Here is a 24,805-nt window from a genome sequence, read left to right on the forward strand (position 1 = left end):
TTGAATGAGCAAAAGTACAAAAAAAAAAAAAGTACAAAAAAAATATATATATATATCAATATAATCCATTAATTGGACTCCTTAACCCATCGTGCTTGTCTCAATATAATTACGGATGTTCGACAACCCATCAAAACAAAGTTTTAGTTCCTCTTTTTGAAATTATGAAATTGTGGAAATCATCAGTTGATCAATAGCGCACTGTCTTCCTGAAAGGGTATGCAGTCATAAAAAGAGGATTGTGATTTATTGAGCTCATTGAGCTGAACTGTTCTGATGTTATGGAGAACATTTACGCTAATGTTGGTGTGGACAACATCATTCGGCGTGATACCAAAATTGAAGAAAATAACATAAACTCCAAAGGTATGATAAACCACTTGATAAGATGAAAGGGCACCAGACACAGACATCCCTTTAGTACTGAGTCAGTGAATGTTTGTCTGTACTAGATGTTTGTACAAATTGTTGTTTAATATCTTTCATCCTCAGACAAGCGTAACCACATTAGATGTGCTGCAGTGTGTCTGGGGCTGTTGTGTGTTCTTCTACTGGCTGCGATCATTGGTGTTTGTGTTCACTGTAAGTTTACTCAGTTTCATTTCATTACTAGTGTACTCTGTAGTTTTGTTCTATCTTGGTAATAGCCTTTCACGTTCCTCCGCAGACAACAACGTGACACATGAATTTCAGAAGGGGCAGACTTTGCTACAGACAGAGAGAGATGAGCTACAGACAGAGCGAGACCAGCTACAGTCAGAGAGAAACAAGCTAAAGACAGAGCGAGACCAGCTACAGTCAGAGAGAAACAAACTAAAGACAGAGAGAGACCAGCTACTGACCGAGAGAAATGGCCGTAGAAACAAAATGAACATTCTGGGTGAGTGAATTATCCTTATCAGACCACATGTATTTGCTGCATTAAATCATATCCACTAAAATCATGTTGATATTTCCTAATTATGATGGTCACTATGGGTGTTATTGGGCACAGGAGTTTAAGCTGCTTATGAGTTGCGCCGTCATGACTCATTGAGTAACTCAAGTAATTCGAATATAATTAAATGCCTCAATCAAAAATTATTGTTAAAAAAGAATGAATCTTTTGCAATATGCATGTGACCGTTGCAATCCTCAGACTATAATTAGTGTCAAGGTTATTATTGGGAAGCGACAGTCACATCAAACAAGATGCAATTTTATAAAGGGTCAAGTTTTTACAATATGTGTCCCTATCCCTAAATAGGTGCTTGGTGATTCCCTATTAGTGATGTGCATTTTGCGAAGGATTCATTCAATTCTTTTTAGTGACTCAGGTCTCACGATTAGTTTGTGACTCGTTCAATTGTATTGTTCATTCTAACGGTTGGCAGCAGATCTCCCCAACATAATAATTGCCTTTATACACAGTCCTCCAGCTCAGTACTACAATCATTGTCTGTGTATATTCGTATGGAGGACCAAACTTGCCATAATTAGAAATAAATAAATAAATAAGTACATGTATCAATCAATATATTTATACATAAAATACATTTTAAATATAATAAAATATAATTTCTGTATTTCCTTGATCTTAAGCTAATGAGGCACTGTCAAAGTATGTCATGGTATCACCGTACTCCAAATGATCATTATCAGAGTGCGAAGATCAACTTTACATCCCTTGGTTTCTATGACTACATTAGTACACAAATGGCTACAGGAAAAGATTGGAGGAAGGGGTATCGCCTTAATTCAGATGACGCAGAGCAGTTAGACCATAGATAACATTTAATGGCATTGGGCTTAACTGACATTTGACAGCAATTTCAAATGTTTTTTATGTTGTCTATACTTCTGTGGCTTAGTTTTGTTAGATTACAGTTAGATTACATTGGGTTTGCATGCTGCAACCGCCTTCTTCAAATCCCACCAGAGATTTTCTATGGGGTTCAAGTCAGATGACTGTGATGGCCTCTGTAGAATCTTGCAACCAAGCCTTGGTGGAATTTTGAGGTATGCTTGGGATTATTGTCCAGCTGGAATGACGCCCAAGCTTCAGCTTCCTCACAGACAGCATGACATTTTCTCCAAGGATTTCCTGATACTTCAATTAATCCATCTTGCCTTCCACACACTGCAGGTTTCTAGTGCCAGAGGAGGCAAAGCAGCCCCAGAACATCACCGAGCCACCACTTAACTGTGGGCAGAGTGTTCTTTTCAGCGTATGCTTCATTCTTCTTCCTCCAGACATACCGCTGATCCATCGTACCAAAAAGTTCTATTTTTATTTCATTGCTCCACAGAACAGAATCCCAAGACTTCTGTGGCTGATTTACATGATATTGAGCATATTGGAGCTGACTTTTTTTTGGGTAGTGGTGTACGTCTTGGAGTTCTGGCATGGAAACCTTCTGCGTTCAGTAAATGCCTTACTGTGCTCACTGAAACCTCAGTGCCTGTTGCCACCAAGTCTTGCTGCAGGTCTTTTGCCATCACTCAAGGGTTTTTCATAACCAGCCTTCTCAGAAATCTGGTTGCAGCAGTTGATAGCTTCCTTTGTTTGTCACATCCGGGTAGTATTACCACTGTTCCTTTAACTTTGAACTTGTGAACTATGCATTCAACTGTGTCTCTAAGAACATTCAGTATTCATATCTTTTTGTATCCTGTTCGTTGTTTGTGAAGAGCTGAAAGTCTGTAGATTTTGACAGTTAACCCGATTTGCAATAGGGATTGAACTGTACCAGGAGATATTCCAGAAGGCACATTCAGTAATTTTTTCAAACAATCCATTATTCAGCTCTGCCCCAGTCTGTAATTAGCGTTATTAGTATCGTCCAAATTCATGAATGGAAACGGTTTGTACCGTTATCACAAAGCTGCATTGCAAGCAGAAAACTACTACAACACGCTTTAAACTACATTCTGTAATATGTCGCAGAAGCATCAATTATAAACTGTACACTGATGAAACAGCCGGTAGAATTGGCTGATTTTAAACTGGCACTAGCAAACTATTTCCTATAGCCACTATACACAGCTTATGTCTTCGGCAGTGATGTTATCGAGGTAAGCATGAACTTTAACCTCAACAAGTTATGTGAAGATAGGTTGCTTCGCCTTGCATTTTAAAATTGCTGCTAGTTTACACTTACGTAGATTATTGCTATATATTTGCTTTCTTCTTATATTTCTCAATTCTTACAACCTAGATGTTGTGTGCCATGTCACAAGAATTTAGTTGCGCAGGATGAAGCTGTGTTATTCGATGCATTTGATAAATCAAATTTGAACTTCTGGATTTCCTATGTTTTTATCAATGTCGACTTCTGCCTACTCGTTTACCTGCTTGTGGATCTTGAGTTGAAATTTAATTCTACCTGCTCTGTAACTGGGACAATAATTCTGCCTCTCCCAAGTCATATTGTGGGAGATTCAATGGAGCAACTTCGCCAACGAGACATACAATATTTGCAAGAAACATTTTAATACAGTGGATCGTGATCCACATTCACTTAGAAGAGGACTAAAGGTGAATGCAATTCCATCAAGTTATCCTATAGAAAGAGAAGACAGATTGTTATGCTATAATACACAAAGTACACATTGCCTCCAGATATTCTGGGCAAGGGTTGGGGATTAATCTGTTCACCATCGCCCCCCTTTAGCTGCTGTCCAAGCTTCTATTTGGTCAATTCATCATCTGTGTATTATGGTTAGAACAAGTAAGGCTCTATCCCCCAAAAAACTTTCTTCCTGCTCGTATTCAGAGTCAGACATAATATATATGTATTTACTTTTCTCTCTCAAGCAAATACAGTTTGACTGTTCAAGGTGAATATCAAAGACAAAATAGATAACTTGCTTTCTCCTAAGCGAATACTTTCATTGACTGTGATGTATACACTTACTCTGCTTGAACGAAGACATAGATTGATCCAATTGTGAACATTTGGATCAATCGTTCACAATTGTATCAATCCACGTGGAGCATTTTAGAGTAAAACGTGTAGTGTTTTAGAGTCGTTTTCCGCTTGCAATGCAGCTTTACGTTAGTGTCACGTGCGGCTTCCGTTCATGAATGTGTACGATGCTAACAATGCTAATTACTGGCTGAGACAGAGCTGAATAATGGATTGTTTTAAAACATTTCTCTATGTGCCTGAAGGACCAACTCGGGGGAAGCGGACTGTCACTAAAATATGATTTATCACTTTAACTACTCAACACCAACACTTTTAAATCAGCCTACATAACTCCTCCATCCCGATTAAAAGGTACAAATAATTGCATTGTAAAACTGCTGGCTATAATACCACCCAGACTGACTCGTGAGTACACAGGCAGCATTTAACGGTTGTTAGGAGAAAGCCACGCATGAACATGTTTTACATTGCCAACTGCAAAAATGGTTAGAAAGCTTGGTAGGCTGCTGCTGTTTGACTTTACATTAAAAATAACTTGTTTTTAATCTTGGTGCTGAACTAGTGTCTAATAGCTAATTTCACGTTAGGTGTTTTAATGAAGCCATGTAGAAGGCATGGCTAAAGTTCAAAAATCTGTAGAGACCTCAGCCAAGTTGTAGAAAAACAAAAGGTTAAATCACTCAGCCGTGAGACAGACATGAAGTTAGGACAAACACCCAATATAAAGATCTATATTTGTTGGAACATCCAAATCACACCATTGTAATCATGGAACAATTGTTTAGGTCTCCCCTTTAGAATAAGACCATCCCCAAGGTTGTGTGATGATGGTTGATATTTGAGAGTGGATACTCCTTTGGTTAGTTTTTGAATAAGTTACAAAAATGGCGCGTCTTTACAGGTCCCCCACAGGGGGTCTGATGGGGATAACGAGTTGATTTCAATGGCAGTGCATATGTCCAAACCAAGAAGAGTTTCGGGAAAACACGAGTCTGGTCCTATGCAATGGTACTGAAATTGACCGGACTCCCGGGACAGACCATTCGTTCTTGTAGACGGTTTTTCTGAAAACTCCTCAAGATTTTTTGATACCTTATTCATGTCACCTGTGCACAATGATGCATGTGCTTAAAATAGTAAAAATGATTGGCAACATAGGGATGCGCCAAGGATCTAAAACAGCATTCAACGTCTCCACAGTCTGATCTGCCACTCTGGGCTTGATTGCTACATCTGACTGTTAAATTCCTGCCCCCTAATTAGCTTAAGGGTAAGGAAATACAGAAATAAATGTTTAAATAAATCATGAATAAATCCTTTTTAAATCATAATGATAACAGAAATCACACAAATGGCCCTGATCAAAAGTTTGTTGCAAAACTTGGGTATGTAATGTTTGGCCTTGTTACAGACACAAAAGGTGACACACACAGTTGAAACTGGCAATTAAATGTGATCACCTGTGGCTTTTTAAATTTAAATTAGTGTTTGTGTATAAATAGTCCATGAGTTTGTTAGCGCTCACGTAGATGCACTGAGCTGGCTAGATACTGAGCCATAGGGAGCAGAAAAGACCTGTCAAAAGTTCCTGTAACCAGGTAATGGAACTGAATTAGGATATAAAGAGATATCCAAAGCCTTGCAAATGCCAGTCAATATTGTTCAAACACTTATTAAGAAATGGAAATGTGGGGATACTGGAAAGATTTCAGCCAAAACTCCCAGAAGAATTGGTCGGGATTCAAAGAAAAACCCACAGGTAACCTCAGGGGAAATACAGACTATTCTGGAAAAAGACGGTGTGGTTGTTGCGAGGAGCACAATACCACGATAATTGAACAAAAATGAGCTGCATGGTCGAGTTGCCAGAAAGAAGCCTTTACTGTGCCAATGTCACAAAAAAGCCCAGTTACAATATCCCCGACAACACCTTGACACGCCTCACAGCTTCTGGCACACTGTAATTTGGAGTGACGAGACCAAAACAGAGCTCACCATAAGCGCTATGTTTGGAGAGGGGTCAACAAGGCCTATAGTGAACAAAATACCATCCCCACTGTGAAGCATGGTGGTGGCTCACTGATGTTTTGGGGGTGTGTGAGCTCTAAAGACACAGGTAATCCTGTAAAAATTATGGCAAGATGAATGCAGCGTGTTATCAAAAAATTCTGGCAGACAATTTGCATTCCTCTGCACAAAAGCTGCGCATGGGACACTCTTGGACTTTCTAGCAAGACAATGACCCTAAGCACACGGCCAAGTTGAACCTCCAGTGGTTACAGCAGAAAAGGTTGAAGGTTTTAGAGTGGCCATCACAGTCTCCTGACCTTAATATAATCGAGTCACTCTGGGAAGATCTCAAACGTGTGGTTCATGCAAGACAACCAAAGACTTTGCATGACCTGGAGGCATTTTGCCAAGATGAATGGGCAGCTATACTGCAAGAATTCGGGGCCTCATAGACAAATATTGCAAAAGACTGCATGCTATCATTGATGCTAAAGGGGGAAATACACAGTATTCAGAACTAAGGGTATGCAGTACATTTTTTTTAAACTGATTGTTGCAGCAGCTGTCCGGATAGCTGGTCTCAGACGATCTAGGAGGTGAAGATGCTGGATGTGGAGGTCCTGTGTAACCACACAGGCCGGTGAGGCCGGTTGGATGTACTGTCAAATTCTCTGAAACGCATTTGGAGATTTGTGAACAATATTTGAGAGAAATAGGCCTTTTGTGTGCATAGAGAAAGTCTTAGATCTTTGAGTTCAGCTCATGATAAATGGGGGCAAAAACAAAAGTGTTGCGTTTATAATTTGGTTCAGTGTATATTACCAATTCTCCATGGGTATGCCAACTTTTTAGCAGGACTGTAAAAGTGTTTATTGAGACATTTATTTATTTTTAATCATGGCAGTTTTGCTCCGCAACACATTCGCAGCAAAAAATAGATAAAGCCAGGAGCATTATAAAGACATGTTCATAACTGATAATTGGTGGCAGGCTACAATAATGAATTTAGTTAGTTGATTATTGACTGTTATAAATACAGATGAAAACATGCACCAAGCTTTTGATCAATGACTGACTCGCTCAGTTTTATCGTTCAGTTGAACTGTTGTTTCTCTGGGCATCACTGACTCAAATTAAAGTAATTATTCAAAAGATTTGTTTGTTTTACTGAATAACTCAAAAAGACCTGATTCAGTAAAAAGGGTCAGACTTCCTCTTATTAAAACCTAATATCCCTAATTTTGTGCAATAGTCTTTGCTAGGTATGGGGTTTGTTTTAATTAGGAAAATGAAGCACAAAGAACTTAATCTTTCACTACATATGTTAAAGGTATTGCAAAACTGATCAATATAAAATATTTTCTTATGTAAGATTTTGAATAATTGTATAACTATCATGCAAAGTTTTACTTTTATCCAGCGTATCGAACATAGTCTGTTTTTATACAAACAACTCGATTAATCATCAGAATAATCAACAGAATATTAAATTCCCAAAATTGGCATTAATGACATCCCTGTACCTGCGACTTTAACATGATTTCCTTTGCTCTTCAACAGAGCGTAACTTTAAACTTGGATGGATTCATTTTCAATCAAGTTTGTACCTTTTCTCAACTGTGAAGAAAACTTGGGAGCAGAGTAGACAGGACTGTCAAACAAAAAGTGCATACTTGGTGATCATTAATAACCAAGCAGAACAGGTGAGAAGAGTGAGTGAGGGCAACATAAGGCCTTTTCACAATGCATTGTTCTTATCCCCAGGCTATCTTGGCTTTGGACCAGCTTAGTTTGTGTTTACACAATAGTTTTTTAATCCTGGGCTAAGTTTAACCCTAGGCTAAGGATTCACACTTGAATTCATAAGCCCTGGGCTAACGGACAAATACGACACAAGGCATTTTTACATTCTAACTGGCTGACACACAATCAATGGTATGCTCCCATGATTCAGTTAACGACTTTTGTTAAAACTACGCAAAAAAAGAGAAAAACGGAGACGTGAAAACACGAACATGAGGCGGAAAATGACTACTGTAGTTGGACCTATTATCTTTCCACGGATTTCCTAGATTTACTAGCTAAAAGTTCTCTCATACGTATAGGGAAATTGTATAATTTTTTGGAGTGAAAGGACCAATACAGAGCTACAATGTAGCTGTTGGTGATTGTGTGTCATCAGTGTATGTAAATTAAGTATAAGTACAGCTTGTGTGATTGGATAATAAGCATTATTTTGTTCTTGACCCCGTTTCACACTGATTATTTTGTCACTATTTTTCTGGGGCTATAGCCCTAAAAAGTCAAGGCTAACCCTACTCTGGAGCTGGCCCAGCTAGCCCTGGGCAAAGGTTGGTGCTAGCTCACAAAATGTGCCAGTGGAAACACATACAGAGAAACATATATGAACATTTCTTTCAGGAACTCAAGTAATTTGTGTTGACATGTTTCTGTGCCAATATTTAGAATTTTATTCATGGACTGAAGGAGAGGTTGTGGATTGGTCTATTTTACCAGGAGAAGTCATGGAAATGGGTGGATGGAACATCACCTACCAAAGAGTAAGGCGTCTGAATATTCCCCTAAGTGCATTTTAATTTAAAGGCCTGACTGACTATAGATTATGTTCCATAAACATTCTGGTAAACTGACAGCTGTGTCTTGGTTTGTTACAGGTACTGGGCGCCTGGAGAGCCTAACAATAATGGCAAAATAGAGCATTGTGCTGAGAGAAGATACACTTCCTCTAAACCAGAGGAGAGCTGGAATGATAACGCATGTAATGAAGAAATACATTTTCTCTGTGAGAAAGCAGTTGGTCTATAACTCAGAATTGCATGAATTAAGATGGTATTTTCAACATAATATGAATGAAACTTCAAGTAATATAGGCCTAATGTATATGTTTTAGTAGCACCACCTTAGTAGCAAACAAATAAAACAAAAATATATTTCGGTTTTGGGGTTTTCATACGTCTACAAATTTGTTTTGAATATTGTTTGAATAATGCAGTGACTCACCCAGACTTGGAAATAGAAGAAGATACACACCAATGCACATCTAAGTCTAAGTTATGAACCAAAGCATTACAAAACCTACAACACCCATCTAACAAAGATTTGGATCCACATCCACTCTGCCAGCTTAAACCATCAGGGCGTAGTGTTAAGGCCAAGGGGGGTTGTGGACAGATAATGAAGTGTGGAGCTAAGTAACTGTGGTGTCCCTGCCAAGGCCTAATTACACATTTATCCACTGGTATATATCACAGTTACAGGGTGTCAACAGGCTGCCATGACTCACAGCTGGTACTCCGGAGTTTTTCATATCAGCCCTGTGTGAGTGTGCGTGTTTGTGTGTGTATGCATTTGTGATAGTGTGTGTTGGAGTTCAGAAAAATTGTCACATTTTTCTTTTGTTGTACATTTGAATGTCTATTTTCCCTTTTACAAATACATTCTGAAATGTATTTTCACCATCAGTAAAGGTTTCGAAATACTAATTGAGATTTCTAAATCATCCATTTTATGAACATTTTAAAACAATTTTATAAACTGGCTTAGTAGAAGGGAAAGGTATTGTGAGGGGGACGGTGAAACTTTAAATTTGATGTATTTTGTAAATGTGCGTTTCCTGTCTGGAGGATATGGCTGTTGAGTGGTGATCATGTTCTAGTGGCTACGATGCTCAGAGGTGGTAGAGGAAACATTGCCCTGTAACACAACACCACAGTCTCTGTCAGGGACACAGCGTGACCCCTGGGACTCTGGGTAATATAGGCTCAGTGATCTCTGTTTTAGAAGGCCAACAGGGGAATATTAACTTGTTCTCACTGCCCAGGACAGGTCTTTTCTCTAAGAAACACTTGAACACTTGATCTCTTTACAAGGGGTTGTCACATACTGGACACAGTGACACAAACAGAAAACGAGACAGAGGGAGGGAGAGGTAGTGAACAAGAGCTAGACAGCAAGATTGTTCTTAGCTGTCTCAAATCGTCTGCACCATGTTTCTCAGCATTTAATCAGGTTAATTGAAAGCTCATTCATTGTGAAGAGATTACCCTACTGAAATGTGTCATTTTAGGGTCAGGGGCTACGCCAAGACAATTATCTATTTGTCAAATACATAAAGCTCTCATCTCATCATCTTTTATTGGAATTGATCATCTTGTAAAAGCAGTGTCCAGAAAGCTGACAAGATGTATCCCCTTAGAATAGATAAAGATATAAAGCTACTATTACAGGACAAGAGATATACTGTAGATCACTACACACTGTATCCAAAAAGGTTGGGACGCTGCATAAAATGCTAATATAAACAGAATGCAATGATGTAAATATCATTTATTCCTAAATAAATTATGGGTCTGTCAAAAGTGAGGATGGGGAGGGGTTCACCACTCTAAAAGAATACGCGGGCAATTTAAGAATAAAGTTTCTCAACATTATATTGCAAAGAATTTGGGGATCTCATCATCTACGGTACATAACATCATTAAAAGATTCAGAGAATCCAGAGAAATCTTTATATGGAAGGGACAAGGCCGAAAACCAATATTGGACAGCTGTGATCTTCGGACCCTCAGATGGCGCTGCATAAAAAACAGACATGATTCTGTAGTGGAAATCACTGCATAGGAACACTCAGGAACACTTCCAAAAACCATTTTCTGTGAACACAGTATGTCACTGCATCCACAAATGCAAGTTAAAACTCAACCAGGCAAAGAAGAATCCATATGTAAACAAGATCCAGAACCACAGCCACCTTCTCTGGGCCCGAGTTTATTTATGATGTACTGAGGCAAAACTGTCCTTTGGTCTGACAGGACAGTTATTTTCATGAATCATGGACACATGTCTTCTGGACTAAAGAGGAGAGGAATCATCCAGCATGTTATCAGTGGACAGTCTAAAAGCCAGCATCCATGATGGTATGGGGGTGCAATAGTGCACATGGCATGGGTGGCTTGTACATTTGTATAGACACCATTAATGCTGAACAATATATACAGTTCATATGTTTGCATACCCTGGCAGAAATTGTGACATTTTGGCATTGATTTTGAAAATAAATCATGCTAAATGAGGATAGTGATCAGCAGTAAAGGACGAAGGTTCTGGAGTGGTATCACTCCCGAAACATCACAGTCCTTTGACCTTAATATCATCAAGCCACTCTGGGGAGATCTCAAACATGCGGTTCATGCAAGACAACCAAAGACTTTGCATGACCGGGAGGCATTTTGCCAAGACTAATGGGCAGCTATACCAACTGCAAGAATTTGGGGCCTCATAGACAACTATTACAAAAGACTGCACGCTGTCATTGATGCTAAAGGGGGCAATACACAGTACAGTATTAAGAACTAACGGTATGCAGACTTTTGAACAGGGTTCAGTAAAAAAAAAATGTTGTTGCCCTGTTTTGTTTTATGATTGTGCCATTCTGTTATGACCTACAGTTGAATGTGAATCCCATAAGAAATAAAAGATGTGTTTTGCCTGCTCACATATGTTTTCTTTACAAATGGTACATATATTACCAATTCTCCAAGGGTATGTAAACTTTTGAGCACAACTGTATAGGTTTTGAAGCAATATACGTATGCTGCCAGTCAGACATCTTTTTCAGGGAAGGCCTTGCTTATTTCACCAAGACAAACCCCATTCTGCATATATTATAACAGCATGGCTCTGTAGTAAGAGTTTGGGTGCTAAACTGGCCTGCCTGCAGTCCAGACCTGTCACCCATTGAAAACGTTTGGCGCATTATGAAATGAAAAACACGACAAAGGAGAGCAGTTGAAATCCTGTATCAAGCAAGAATGAGAAAACATTTCACTTTCAAAACTACAACAGTTGGTCTCCTCAGTTCCCAAATGCTTACAGAGTATTGTTAAAAGATGAGGTGAAGCGACACAGGGGTTAAATATGCCCCCATCCCAACTTTTTTGAAACGTGTTGCTGGCCTCAAATTCAAAATGGGCATGTATTTTTCCAAAAACTATGACATTTCTCAGTTTCAACATTTGATATGTTGTGCTTGTACTATATTAAATTAAATATAGGGATTAATGCATTCATTGCATTCTGTTTTTATTTGCATTTTACGCAGCGTCCCAACATTTTTGGAAACATGGTTGTAGAACATTAGGGGTTTTTCCACCAGTAACAGAATGTCAAGATGTCGTCACTAGTAACTGTCCAGGTTATTCTCTTCCACAATGCAATATGTGGTAAGAATAATCATTTCAAAGTCATTCCAAACTCAAAAGTCTGAATATGTGGTCTTCAATGAGATTTCGGTTCATCAGCATTTCACATATTTTGCTGTCGGCCCTGCAAAATAAACAACTACTCTTGATGTGCCCCTTTTCTTTCTCTCTCTCTCTTTCTCTGTCTCTCTCTCTCTCCCTCTCCTGTCACAGTTGGTCATTCGCAGGTCGTCAGGAGGCATCAGAAGGGATGAGTGACATGTTAACGAGATACGTACGAGACACACAGATAGAAAGAGACGTCTGTCTCTGGTCACATCCACAACGACCAGGAGCAACCAGCCAACCAGGAGAGGACGAGAGCTGTCCTCTCTGCTGTACGACATGGGCAGATGACGGCAGAGCGATCCCACAGGAAAACCCCCTACGGGGAAGGGGGTGGGGTAGAACAGAGGACAGGGAGGGGGTGATGGAGGGGGTGACGGAGGGGGTGGAGACAGGGCCGTCGGTGGGGGAAGAGCAGGAGACACGGGCGGTAGGAGGAGAGGGAGAGACAGGTGGAGTTGATAAGGCTAGAAGCCTGCTGGTCCTCTAGCTCACATCGCATCACGCTTAATTTGATTCATCTCTGTCTGTCTGCCCACTGATCCAATCCCAGAACCCCCCCCCCTCACCCCCCCCCCCCCAACCCCACCCCCCCACCCCCCACACTCTCTGTCTCTGTGAACTGTAGAGCCACACAGACTAGATGTGTGCTGACAGGTCAGGGCTGCGTGCGTGCTGTCTGACTGACTGCTCTTTTTGCCTGGCGTCTGAGGGTTTCATCTGTGTGGCAGGCCTGTCATATCGTTGTGCCCACCATGCCAGATCAGTGCCAATCCCGGCCAAGTGGCAGCGCCTGACGAGAGCTTGCCGTCCGAGTCCTGAGTCCTGCGTGTGTGTGTGTGTGTGTGTGATGAATGTCTCGACACGACAGGGAATATGTTCACACAACTGGCAAGCTGGTGCCACCTGACTAATGCAGACAGAGAGTGGCAGCACAGAGGAGACAGAGGAACACGGAGAAAAGGGCTTTAAACAGTGGCTTCATGGAGACAGCCACAGGAACAGACTGGGGAAGACTCTCCAATCTGGAAAACACCGTATCAGCAACAATGCACAAGAACATAGCATAAAAGGTCACCGTTTCCTGAAAGAAAAACACAGAGAAACAGAAATGAACAAAGAGGAACACAAACAATGAATGTTTCCTTTTTTTACTGGATCTGACATGACAGGCAAAACACTCAGATAATTTCAATAGAAATAATTGATGTCCAACAGCTTCAAGTTCAACGCAAATACCTGACACAGGAAATACCTGATCTCACGACAACCTTCTCATAACTCTACATAAACATTCAGAAAGAAGTCGTCTCAGGGCAGGAACTCAAAACAGTCTTGATATTAACCTTAGCCCAGTGGTGAAGGTTGTATCTACAATAACCTATCAGTATATGGCTGTGGATGGATTGGTCTAATGCATTCTCAGTGTTGTTGTCTTGTCCTATAGAAAGGCCAGAGGTGGATCTCCTCACCACTTTAGACTCATAAGGGGGATTAAAAACGATCTTTCACACATGTATGCACAGAGGGAGAGAGAGATAGAGACAGAGAGATCTACAGAGGGAGGGGTTTTATGTATAGTTCCAGAGCTATATCACTGAGCAGACACTTGCCACTTAAATATTTAAATTCTTCATTCACTTTCCCTCCCCAAAATGTGGCAGTCCCCATAGGCCTGTAATGAATAATCATTAGCAAAAGGTCCACAAATTATTGATGTAAAATAAGCAATGATATTTTTTTTGTTTCACAATTTATTGCCATTAACATGTAACTTGCGATCCAATAAATGTCAGTGTGGCTTTCAGTTAATTAAAGGCCGGATATGAGGCAGTAATGCAGGGTGGCGTTTATATCTCAATTTCCACAGACCGCAATTTACAGGCTGGACTTTATTTGAAGGGAACCACAAATAATGGCTGTTGAGACGTCAGGGGATGGACACGAGATCACATTAATGAAATTAGATTAGATGAGAAGGTAGAGTGGTGATATACGCAGCACTCACACTGGACAGTCCAACGCTGGTTCACAGATGGATGGACGCAAGCACACACACATTCACGCATGCACACGCACGCACATACACGCACACGCACACATAAACACACACAAGAGAAATGAATGCCAGCTCCACAGGCTGCTGTAGCAAGCTTGTTTCCTCCTGGATGTGAGTCCTGTGGTGGTGTTGTTAATGGGTGTTAGTGCTGCATGATGCCAACGCTGGGCCTAAATTGGTGACCAGGGAGAATCCAGAGTGTCCTCCCCTCATCCCCTACCCATCATATCGGTGGCTGTGCAGTGTGAGGACCTGTCACCTCGTCAGAGAAACTTTCCCTGTCTTGAGAACTTCTAGTCACTCACATGCACACGTGAACACACACACACACACATAAAACACACATCGAATCTCCTGCTGTAACAGGGAGTTGTCACTCGGGGAGGCAGCTGCAGTTGTCTGGGTACAATCGTACCTGTCAACAGCAACCAGGCCCCCAGGCTAACACTGTCTCCCATGGACACACACACACACATACACACACACACACAGACACACACACTCTCACCAGGGGAGGGGAGATAGATGAGGGATGAGTGAGAGATGTTTCAGTTTTAGTCACTACAGCGAGGCTGATTTCTGTACCGACAGTGAGACCCAATTACGAGCTGTGACAGTCTGGCTGTAGTGCGGTAACACAGGTTAAGTCTGTGTGCACGTGTCTGTGTGTGTGTGTGTGTGTGGGACGGGGAGAAAGAGAGGAGCTGAACTGTTTTAATATGGCAGCTCTAACAGTACATGACAACACAGTAGGAATATAGCAGCACTGTAATTGACCAGCATCAGTCATCATCTGTGCGGGCAGAGGCTCATACTGTCACGTCCACTGTAAGATGACTGGAATGAATGCTAAGAATAGAATATTAATACAATGCGTCTCTCTGTTTCCAAGCACACACAGACAGCACATTTGTCTTGACACTTTTCATGTAATTGTTGAATACACTGATTTGATTCCACTCAAAGAAGTGTTTCCAACTGTCCGTGTTTGCTCTGGTGGAAAGAGGCCCACTGTGTGGTGCAATTGGACAAAGTGACAATACCTCAGTTAAGTGACAGTGGCTTCTTGTCTGCGTATGAGAGAGGAAGTGAAGTGTTGTCAATACACTGACCCTGTTAACCTCTCCGATCTCCTGAAACACACACAGCCAATACCAAGGCCATACTGGGAAACATCTTTCCAGTCCTCTGCTGTTGTCTCAATTAAAAATGCACAGCCCAGAGGAAAACAACAAGAATTTGTCAATGCATTTTTAGAATACCTTGTCCTCGCATTTTATGTAATAATCAGAAACGAAATCATGAATTTCAAATCAAGATGAAGCACATTGCAGTAAGTTATTATTATTAGTTATTATGATTGCAAATATGATTAGACTATCAAAACATCTGCTAGAATTTGTTTTTAAAGCAGAACATGACTCCACAGTACACCAACTCAGTTTCCAACCTGTTCCACATTCTTGCAGACAGTCCATCGAATGGGTTTTTCTTTCACCTAGAACAACACTGCCATCCAGAGTCTGAGAAAGAAACTACATTTAGAAAAATACTCAGAAATTCTGCTACAGGAGAGCTGCAGGGTGTACAAATGTATGTCATTGATTTGTTGAATCAGGGTTATGGCTAGTGACCACTGGACGGACACACACACCCCAGGATGGAGGACCCGGTCCATGTCTGGAGTATGAGAGATGTAACTGGTTGTTAGTATTGACAGCATCCCGTTGCTGTGACGACAGCCTATAGCTGCGCCCCAATCGTAAGGTGGACATTTCCTATTGATTGCTGGCAGGACCTCATCGGCAGCTCTTACTTATTTACCAAGCCGTCGCTCCACACTATCGATCAACACGTCCTTCATCCCAGCCTTAATTATATGCAAAGATAAAAGATTTTCTCATGATTGTCTTTAATGTAATGAAAGCAGCGTGCTAGGGCAGGGGCCAGTTCAGAGGTCCTGTGACAACTGGCCCTACAGGGCCACGCTATTGGGTGGAGTTTTTAATTAGACAGAGTAATGGCATTCAGACAGAGCCACTCAGATGTCTTTAGAGCAGGAGGTTAGACAGGTTGGCATGGAAGGCTGTTTATAGAAACGCCTGGTCACAGCCTCTAACCTTCATTGACTACGTCTCAAAGCTTGTCACGGTTTAGCAGCAGACTAAAGCATCAATAACCCAAACCTACGCAGGGACAAGAGAGATTGGAGTCTGTGCTCAGGAGAGCCATTTAAGAGAGATGAGCACCATAGCACCCGTGCTGCAGGTAGGCATGCCCTGAAGGTCTCTGGGATCAGGGCCTGCTGTAAGCCAGACATAGGACACCACTGGGGTGTGAATCATTGAACACACCTCTTATATGAGCTGCTGGCTTTTTCGGGCGCAAACATTTGTCATTTAATTCAATTCTATTTTACGTATCTTTCTTTCTAACTCTCTTTTGTACTTTTCTTTATTGCTGTCTAGAATGACGTTGACAACTTTATACAGGAACTGCAGAAATTGATAACCGTGCATATAAGGAATGACATCACTCTAGAGTGGCTGGAGAGAACATTTCCAAAGGCCATATTTGCAGTTTAGTCATATCCAGTAATATGAAAGCTGATTAGCTGATGCTGATTTACTTGCTGATTTTTAACCTGCTGATCCTTAATTTTCCAAAAAGGTTTTGTTTCAAGTTTTAATTAATCATCAGTTAAAAGCTGTCACCCTGCTACTTAGATCCCAAACCTCATGAAAATGTAGAGCATTAAAGTGTGTTTGATACAGACAGACTAGTAAACAGGTTTAGCATTGTCTCAATCAGACCAAGACATAAATATGAACTAGCCAAATGATAGAGTTGATAATGCCAAATGATAGAGGTGATAATGCCAAATGATAGAGGTGATAATGCCAAATGATAGAGGTGATAATGCCAAATGTTTCACTGATGCAAAACCTCCACTAACCATTGAGCTTTGTACTCAAGGTACAGGCACCTTTTCAGTCAATGTCCAATCAGATGTTCAAATAGACACCCCATAGATGCTTCTCTTCATAACGTTGTTGATGCAAAACCACATATTGAATGTTCTGAATCTGCATATGGGGTAATTGGAGCCTTTGACAATATTGAATAAGTTCCTCTAGGGCTATTCAAAAGGATGTTAGAGGAATATTTTCATGAAGAATGTGTGTGTCTTAAGAAGTGTGTGCTAATTATTTTTGTGGATTTTTTTTTTGTGTTCCCCTACTGTGTACTGTGTACTACATTTGTGGACACTGGGCTCGACCGTAAAAGAGAGATTTGGTCCCAGCATGAACCTGCCCTGCTATTAATAATGCTTAAATAAAAGTAGAATATTAAGGTGTATCCCCTTATACCCCTCACAGCAACTCACTTTTGTGGTGTTTGACAGAAGGGTTTCAGATTCCTCAAATGGTTGAGGAGGGTTGTAGAGGGTTAATTGTTCAAATACAAAACTGCTGAAAATAACCAATATGATGCAATCCATGCCCATAAGGTACTGGGCACAAATGGTATAAATGTACCTTAACACTAACCCTATACCCAATTGAAACCTTTGCACTAAACACTAAACATTTCCTTTTTCAAAATAGGACAGAAGAAATGGCTCCATTTGTCAACCTTTTCAGATCTCACCAGTTTGGGGAATTTTTTTCCCCCTGTTAATCCAAAAACACAAAAACTGTTAAGTTCTTAAACATGTGTTTATGATAGTTACAAATTATGAACTTACGTAATCATACACATTATGTATTTTTTGCCATATTGTCAATATAAATGTGACAAACCAGTTGCGTCTCCATGGTAACGTCGTCATAGTGAGCTCGAGGCCAACCGAAGTTATAAACAATCAGAGCCTGTGTTAGGCCCAGAGCCAAGAAGACAACGAACTACATACAGGTTAGTCTTTTCGATAAGATGGCTTTATATAATGGATACTTGTATCTGGACAGTAACCGTTTATCATGTGCATTCAGATCTTTCTAAAATAGACGCAATGCCTGTGCGTTGGTGTGAACAATGTTTTATGGTTTACGGTCGTTGTGGGGTCTTATGTATTACTATGACTAACCCACTGTCTGAACACTAGAACGTCGAGATCGTTAGGATACTGTAGAGGCAGGAGAGATATCGTGCTGTATCTAAATATATATGTATAATAGATGAAATAACTGAAATATGCCACTGTATAATTAATTCAGAAACAAAAGTCTTTACGCAAGGACAGTAATTCTCTCTAGGTTTCTTCCTAAAATTCGGCCTTCTTAGGGAGTTTTTCCTAGCCACTGAAATCCAACACTACTGTTGTTTGATCCTTGGGGTTTAAGGCCCGGTGTCTCTGTAAAGCACTTGTGACAACTGCTGTTGTAAAAAGGGCTTTATAAATACATTTGATTGATTGATTATTTTCACTAAACCAGCAAGATGCTAAAGAAATGTATGCGCCGAGCGGGTTCAATTAAGACATATTTTGTTTGGTAAACCAGCAAGCAAACACACGCCCCTTAAATAGCTTTGACTTACTAGCAATAGAGTTAATGACCCAAGTTTTACATACTAAATTCAAAGATTTGGATCAGCATCCTGCAAGGTTATTTGACAATAAGCTCATTCTTTTCACCCCAGAATAATCATGTCAGACCCTGGGGTTTGGGTTGGCGTCTGGAGGCCTCACAAGCCTCGAGGACCCATTGCAGCTCTCTACAGTGGTCCTGGACCCAAATATGCCCTGCCTGGAGCCACAGGTACAAATAACATAGTAAATTCAAATTCTTATAAACCACTACAATATTTCTACAGTTTAACAGCACTTTTCTAAACTATGTGAACCGATTAGAAAATCTGGTCGCATCAATTACATTGGAATTGATCCTTTATGCCAGTGTTTCCTTACCCACTCTTCAGGGACACCCAGACAATCCACAACTTAGCTGTAGCTCTGAGCACAGCAGATAAACTTATCAAGGGCTTGAGGATTAGTAGAAAAGTTGAATCAGGTGTGCTTGCTCAGGAGTAGGTCAAATACACAGACTGGCTGGGTGTCCCTGGGGAGTGTGTTGAGTACCACTGCTCTATGCCATCAGGTCTGAACTGCCATGATCCTACGAAGCTGAAAGGTCCAGCGTTCAGTTTTGGGACTCGCCACCGCCAGTTGAGCTCTGATTTCTCCCCTGGGCCAGGGTATTTGGTTCCCCCCAACATCACCAGGAATGGACGTGACGGAACTCCAGCATACTCCCTCTGCAGCCGCCCAAAAGAACCCCATCTCTTTCAGACCCCAGGACCTGGTCTGTAACACATACTAGAGAATCCTGTGTACCAAAGTTAATAATGGTATCTATTTGGTAAGACTGTTATATACAGTGGATATAAAAAGTCTACACACCCCTCTTAAAATGCCAGGTTCTTGTGATGTAAAAGAATGAGACTAAGATAAATAATTCTTCCGCCTTTAATGTGACCTATAACGTGAATAATTCAATTGAAAAACAAACTAAAATCTTTGAGGGGGAAAAATAAAAAACAAAAACTCACAATAACCTGGTTGCGTAAGTGTGCACACCCTAAAACTAATACTTTGTTGAAGCACCATTTGATTTTATTACAGCACTCAGTCTATTTGGGTAGGAGTCTTTTAGCATGGCACATCTTGACGTGGCAATATTTGCCCACTCTTCTTTGCAAAAGCTCTCCAAATCTGTCAGATTGTGAGGACATCTCCTGTGCACAGCCCTCTTCAGATAACCCCACAGATGTTCAATTGGATTCATGGCCGGGCCATTCCAAAACGTTAATCTTCTTCTGGTGAAGACATGCTTTTGTGGATTTGGATATATGCTTTGGGTCGTTGTCGTGCTGAAAGGTGAACTTCCTCTTCATCTTTTTAATGGACACCTGAAGGTTCTGTGCCAAAATTGCCTGGTATTTGGAACTGTTCATAATTCCCTCCACCCTGACTAAAGCCCCGGTTCCAGCTGAAGAAAAACAGCCCCAAAGCATGATGCTGCCACCACCATGCTTCACTGTGTGTATGGTGTTCTTTGGGTGATTTGCAGTGTTGTTTTTGCGCCAAACATACCTTTTGGAATTATGGCAAAAAATGTCAACCTTGGTTTAATCAGACCATAACACATTTTCCCACATGCTTTTGGGGGACTTGGATGTTTTTCTTTGTAAGAAAAAGCTTCTGGCTTGCCACTCTACCCCATAGCCCATTCATATGAAGAATACAGGAGATTTTTATGAAGAATACGGGAGAGTTTTTCTTGACAGAAATTGCTGTAGTTCCCTTAATGTTGCTGTAGGCCTCTTGGAAGCCTCCCTGATCAGTTTTCTTTTCGTCTTTTTATCAATTTGGGAGGGACTTCCAGTTCTTGGTAATGTCTCTGTTTTGCCATATTTTCTCCACTTGATGATGATTGTCTTCACTGTGTTCCATGGTATATCTAATGCTTTGGAAATTATTTTGTACCCTTCTCCTGATATCTTTCAACAGTGAGATCCCTCTGATGCTTTGGAAGCTCTCTGTGGACCATTGATTTTGCTCTGAGATGCAACTAAGAAAATGTCAGGAAAACCCTACTAGAACATCTGAACTTTATTTGTGATTAATCAGAGTCACTTTAAATGATGGCAGGTGTGTAATGACTTCTATTTAACATGAGTTTGAATGTGATTGGTTAATTCTGAACACAGCCACATCCCCAGTCATAAGAGGGTGTGCACACATATGCAATCAGGTTATTGTTTTTATTTTTCATTTTTCCCCCTTGAAGATTTCAGTTAGTTTTTCAATTGAATTGTTCACATTATAAGTCACATTAAGAGTGGAAAAAGTTCTGACATGATTTATCTTTGTCTCATTCTTTTACATCACAAAAACCTGGCATTTTAACAGGGATGTGTAGACTTTTTATATCCACTGTACATCTCCATTTCCTCAGCACCTTAACCCTACTGTATTTATGCAAACATCTCTCCATGGACTTAAATGCAGCTGAGCACACTACAGCTCTATAACTTTGTATTAATCTACTACACGCAGCCTTGAGCAAACATTTTGAAGGGAAACCTACACATTCACAGGTGTTCATTGGAGAACATTGAAAACACAATTTATAGCCTACAGAAGTAGTTACTGTATATAATTAGGCTAATGTTACCTAGCAAACTTCTACAATGATTTAATCATAACAGGACATCCCTTCCTTTTAGGTAATAAGTCCCAAGTTATCCCAATTCTTGTAGCAGCTAGTGAGTATTTAATTGTAATTACATTTTACCTTTATGTAACCAGGCAAGTCAGTTAAGAACAAATTCTTATTTACAACCCCAGCCTGGCAGGAGGAAGACATCCTCTTGAGGGAAGGGACACAAGGGGATAAAGGGGTAGATGTAGTTCATGTGGAAGAACGTGGATAAATCATGTAAATTAACTAAAACCTAGCAAATCTTTTCATTGTATTCTCTACAGTTTTAAAATCTTAAATATTCTTATAATTTTAAACATTGTTAAATAATATTGTTTGCAGGGATTATCTGTTAAGGAGATATTTTAATCGCAGCGTTATTTCCTGGAAAAATGTATATATAACGATGACATGCTGGCCATAGCATTCTTTAATTAATGTAAACGCATCATTCGCAAACTGTATTAATGAACTGGTTTCATTTCTATGTCAAACTCTCTAAATATTGTATGTGGCCCTGGGAAAACCTCCAATAAGCAATGGGGACACTACAGTACACATTTAGAATGCCTAAAGTCTGTACAGTAACTCAATATAATGATCTTCAGGGACAAATCTGAGCAAATTCTAAAATGCTAACTCATCACAATACACCACAGAAAATGATGTGCTAATTAACTTTTTTTTATAATTTGACAATCCAACTATTGACACACGTACCTTAAAATGTTTTAAAGCATCTCTAACTAAGAAAACTAAGCGCACGCAATTGCACGCGCGCACACACCTAAAGAGAACATGTTCTAAACGTATGTTTGCTGTTTCAGGACGATATTCCCCTGAAAGGTCAGGGAAGTCTGCATATTACTCTGCCCCTGCCTACTCCCTATCTGCCAGAAGCAAAGGTTTCTGCAATGACCAGACCCCAGGTACCAGTCTCTCTAATGATAATGTTTGTTCAACACTATTCAACACTATGGGTTAAGAAATGTGGAATAGACTGAAGACTCAGAATCTGATGTTTTTGTAGTGGCTGTGCCCCACTACCTGGGTACATATGTAAAAATGTCTGTTACAAAATGATTTGGTGATATCGTTATTGATCAACTGCATACCACTATATATATTTTTTGTTTTTGTTTAATGGGTGTGTTATTAGAATGCTAATTCATTATGACAGACCGGTAGAATAGTTAGCATAAAATAGTAGCATTCACTGGTTCAAATAACATTTCAGTATTATGGAGTTGCTGTTGGGTTGAGTATGACATTAATATTTACAAAATCTGGAAGGAAGCTTTACTTCAGTTAGGTCTTGAAATTAGGCTTGGCTGCACTGATTTCAATGTGGAAGGTTTACATCCTTACCCGACCAATGCACACAGCCAATAAAATATCACCTTGCCATGAGAACCTATAGAAACTGTGGAATAGAATGTTGGTGTTTGTATTTAGGGAATGTGATTGTTTGTATCATCTCTCAGGCCCTGCTGCTTACATGCTGCCATCTGTGCTGGGGTCTGCAACTGTCAACAAAACCTCTGCTCCAAACTTCTCTCTCCAAGGACGCAGCAAAATTGGCAGCTTCCATGAGGACCTGCAAAAGGTAATATAGATGATATGTTAAACAGAAATTATTCAGAAAAGAACTGTTGTCTTCATTGTTAATGAACAGATTGAGTCCGTACGCCTGTTGCTTGTTGGTTCTTCCCTAACACTGCTACCCTATGCGTTTCCATCCATGCATCAGACCCCTGGCCCAGGGACATACAGAGTGGTGGACCCATGCACCTATAAAAACAAGCCACCCCACTACAGCATGACAGGACGGAACGGCATGCCTGGAGACACCACCAAGATACCAGGTCCTGGAGCTTATTATCCTGAAAAGGCAAGTCACCTCATTATAACCAGATCACTCATCTATTAGCTTAAAATAAAAAAGGATGAGATATTGTGTTTTTGTATCCATCGTTGCAAGGGTAATGCACTAACTGCCAATCTTCTGCTGTTAGGTGACCTTCACAAGGATCAAACCTCCCAGTTTCTCTTTCGGAGTTCGTCATTCCGAGTTCATTGCTCCACTCATTGTGGATGTGATGGAATAGGAGCCCTTCCATTTCATTTATCCCATTATTAATGTAATAAATACAGCTGTACCAAACAGCTCTCTAATAAAGTAGTTTCATGTGCCTTATTATTATAATTTTTTGCTTATCCTACATTGAGAACTGGACAATCAAATCATTGCCAGTGATTAGAAAGGTAATGTTTAAATTCATAAAACATTCTTATCACAAAAGTTTGATTTAAATCACTGAGACTAAATATAAAGCATATCCAGAATACCTTCATATTTTGTGTCATGGTTTATGTACCAGTAACTTGATTTTTTTCTTCTGTCCAGGGCATGACTTGAGTACTGTGGCAGTCTCAGTCGTACAGGAACTGAGACAGCCCACAAGAGGAGACCCAGGAAGTGGAAATGGAAACTGGTCTGCATATTGACACATCTTGACCAGAAACAATGTACCTCTGGGCTACTGCCTTCACAGGCAATGCATTCAATGATAAGGCCTGCCCATCACAAAATATTGAGAGCATGTCATTGAGTGTGTTGACTTAGGTCCTGTAACTGTCTCCAATAATGCAGCACATTATGAAACACAAAACATGTCTTGACTTAAGTAATCTGCTTGAATGCCCAACTGATCACTTTTAGAGAAAAGAGCTTTCAAGTTTGTTTTCTTTCCTAACAAATAAATACCTTACAGAATCTCAACCTCAAAGTCTAAGCCACTGTTGAACTTAGTTTAGCATAAATATTTCAAAAACTTTGCAAACGTTAAAACTAAACTCCTCTTTTTTGTTTGGGACAACCTGGCTATTTAGATTTGGGTATCAATGTTATCAGAAGTAACCTAAAGTCTGCCTAGTAGTCTCACTTTCTGAAATGAATATTTTAACTTATACTTAAATTAGGTTTTTGCCTGCTCATGTGACCAAAGCATGAATTTGAGAAAAATAAGAGCTTGCAGTCTAAATTAATTTGTTTAGAACTGATAAATGTTAGTAGTACACACCCCACACCGTTCCTACTCCAATTCTGCTTTTAGTTAATGAAAATATCATGCTTTGGGGCTAGCTAAGAATTTGGTCTTAGACTAAAGAACTCTGTCTTCAAGAATATATTTGACAAATAAGCATAATACTTTGGTTGTGCTGACTCATTTTAACTGGATTTGTATTAATGAAATAACCTCAGCTATTGTTTTGGGACGAACAACGATATTT

At 40.1% G+C, this 24,805-nt stretch overlaps 2 protein-coding genes across 3 annotated transcripts; both read left to right on the top strand.

Moving 5' to 3' along the window:
- Positions 1-234: 234 nt before the first annotated feature.
- LOC105022183 (hepatic lectin) lies at positions 235-9,235 on the top strand. 2 transcript variants are annotated; one of them, XM_010890383.4, is made up of 6 exons: positions 235-366; positions 493-582; positions 668-880; positions 7,482-7,624; positions 8,388-8,482; positions 8,597-9,234. In XM_010890383.4, the coding sequence occupies exons 1-6, from the start codon at positions 282-284 to the stop codon at positions 8,745-8,747; spliced, it is 777 nt and encodes a 258-aa protein (XP_010888685.1). In that variant the 5' UTR covers positions 235-281; the 3' UTR covers positions 8,748-9,234. The 2 variants fall into 2 exon arrangements, with proteins under 2 accessions (XP_010888685.1, XP_010888686.1); XM_010890384.4 differs by lacking the exon at positions 7,482-7,624 and having other exon boundaries at positions 237-366; positions 8,597-9,235.
- An 8,915-nt stretch (positions 9,236-18,150) lies between these two features.
- On the top strand, positions 18,151-24,223 carry LOC105022184 (outer dense fiber protein 3-B). Its single transcript, XM_010890385.3, has 8 exons — positions 18,151-18,221; positions 18,948-19,066; positions 19,406-19,609; positions 22,339-22,440; positions 22,996-23,117; positions 23,262-23,402; positions 23,527-23,776; positions 23,919-24,223. The coding sequence occupies exons 2-7, from the start codon at positions 18,955-18,957 to the stop codon at positions 23,617-23,619; spliced, it is 774 nt and encodes a 257-aa protein (XP_010888687.1). The 5' UTR covers positions 18,151-18,221; positions 18,948-18,954; the 3' UTR covers positions 23,620-23,776; positions 23,919-24,223.
- The last annotated feature ends 582 nt before the right edge of the window (positions 24,224-24,805 follow it).

The sequence above is a fragment of the Esox lucius genome, chromosome 19 (assembly GCF_011004845.1).
Source record: "Esox lucius isolate fEsoLuc1 chromosome 19, fEsoLuc1.pri, whole genome shotgun sequence".
Taxonomy (NCBI): Eukaryota; Metazoa; Chordata; class Actinopteri; order Esociformes; family Esocidae; genus Esox; species Esox lucius.

Excerpts from the sequence above, each read along its gene's own strand:
- LOC105022184 (XM_010890385.3), top strand. The coding sequence starts at position 18,955 with ATGTCAGACCCTGGGGTTTGGGTTGGCGTCTGGAGGCCTCACAAGCCT. Across the intron at positions 19,067-19,405 it reads TGCCCTGCCTGGAGCCACAG|GTCTGAACTGCCATGATCCT; the intron begins GTACAAATAACA and ends CTATGCCATCAG. Across the intron at positions 23,403-23,526 it reads GAGCTTATTATCCTGAAAAG|GTGACCTTCACAAGGATCAA; the intron begins GCAAGTCACCTC and ends TTCTGCTGTTAG.
- LOC105022183 (XM_010890383.4), top strand. The coding sequence starts at position 282 with ATGGAGAACATTTACGCTAATGTTGGTGTGGACAACATCATTCGGCGT. Across the intron at positions 367-492 it reads AAATAACATAAACTCCAAAG|ACAAGCGTAACCACATTAGA; the intron begins GTATGATAAACC and ends TTTCATCCTCAG. Across the intron at positions 583-667 it reads CATTGGTGTTTGTGTTCACT|ACAACAACGTGACACATGAA; the intron begins GTAAGTTTACTC and ends GTTCCTCCGCAG.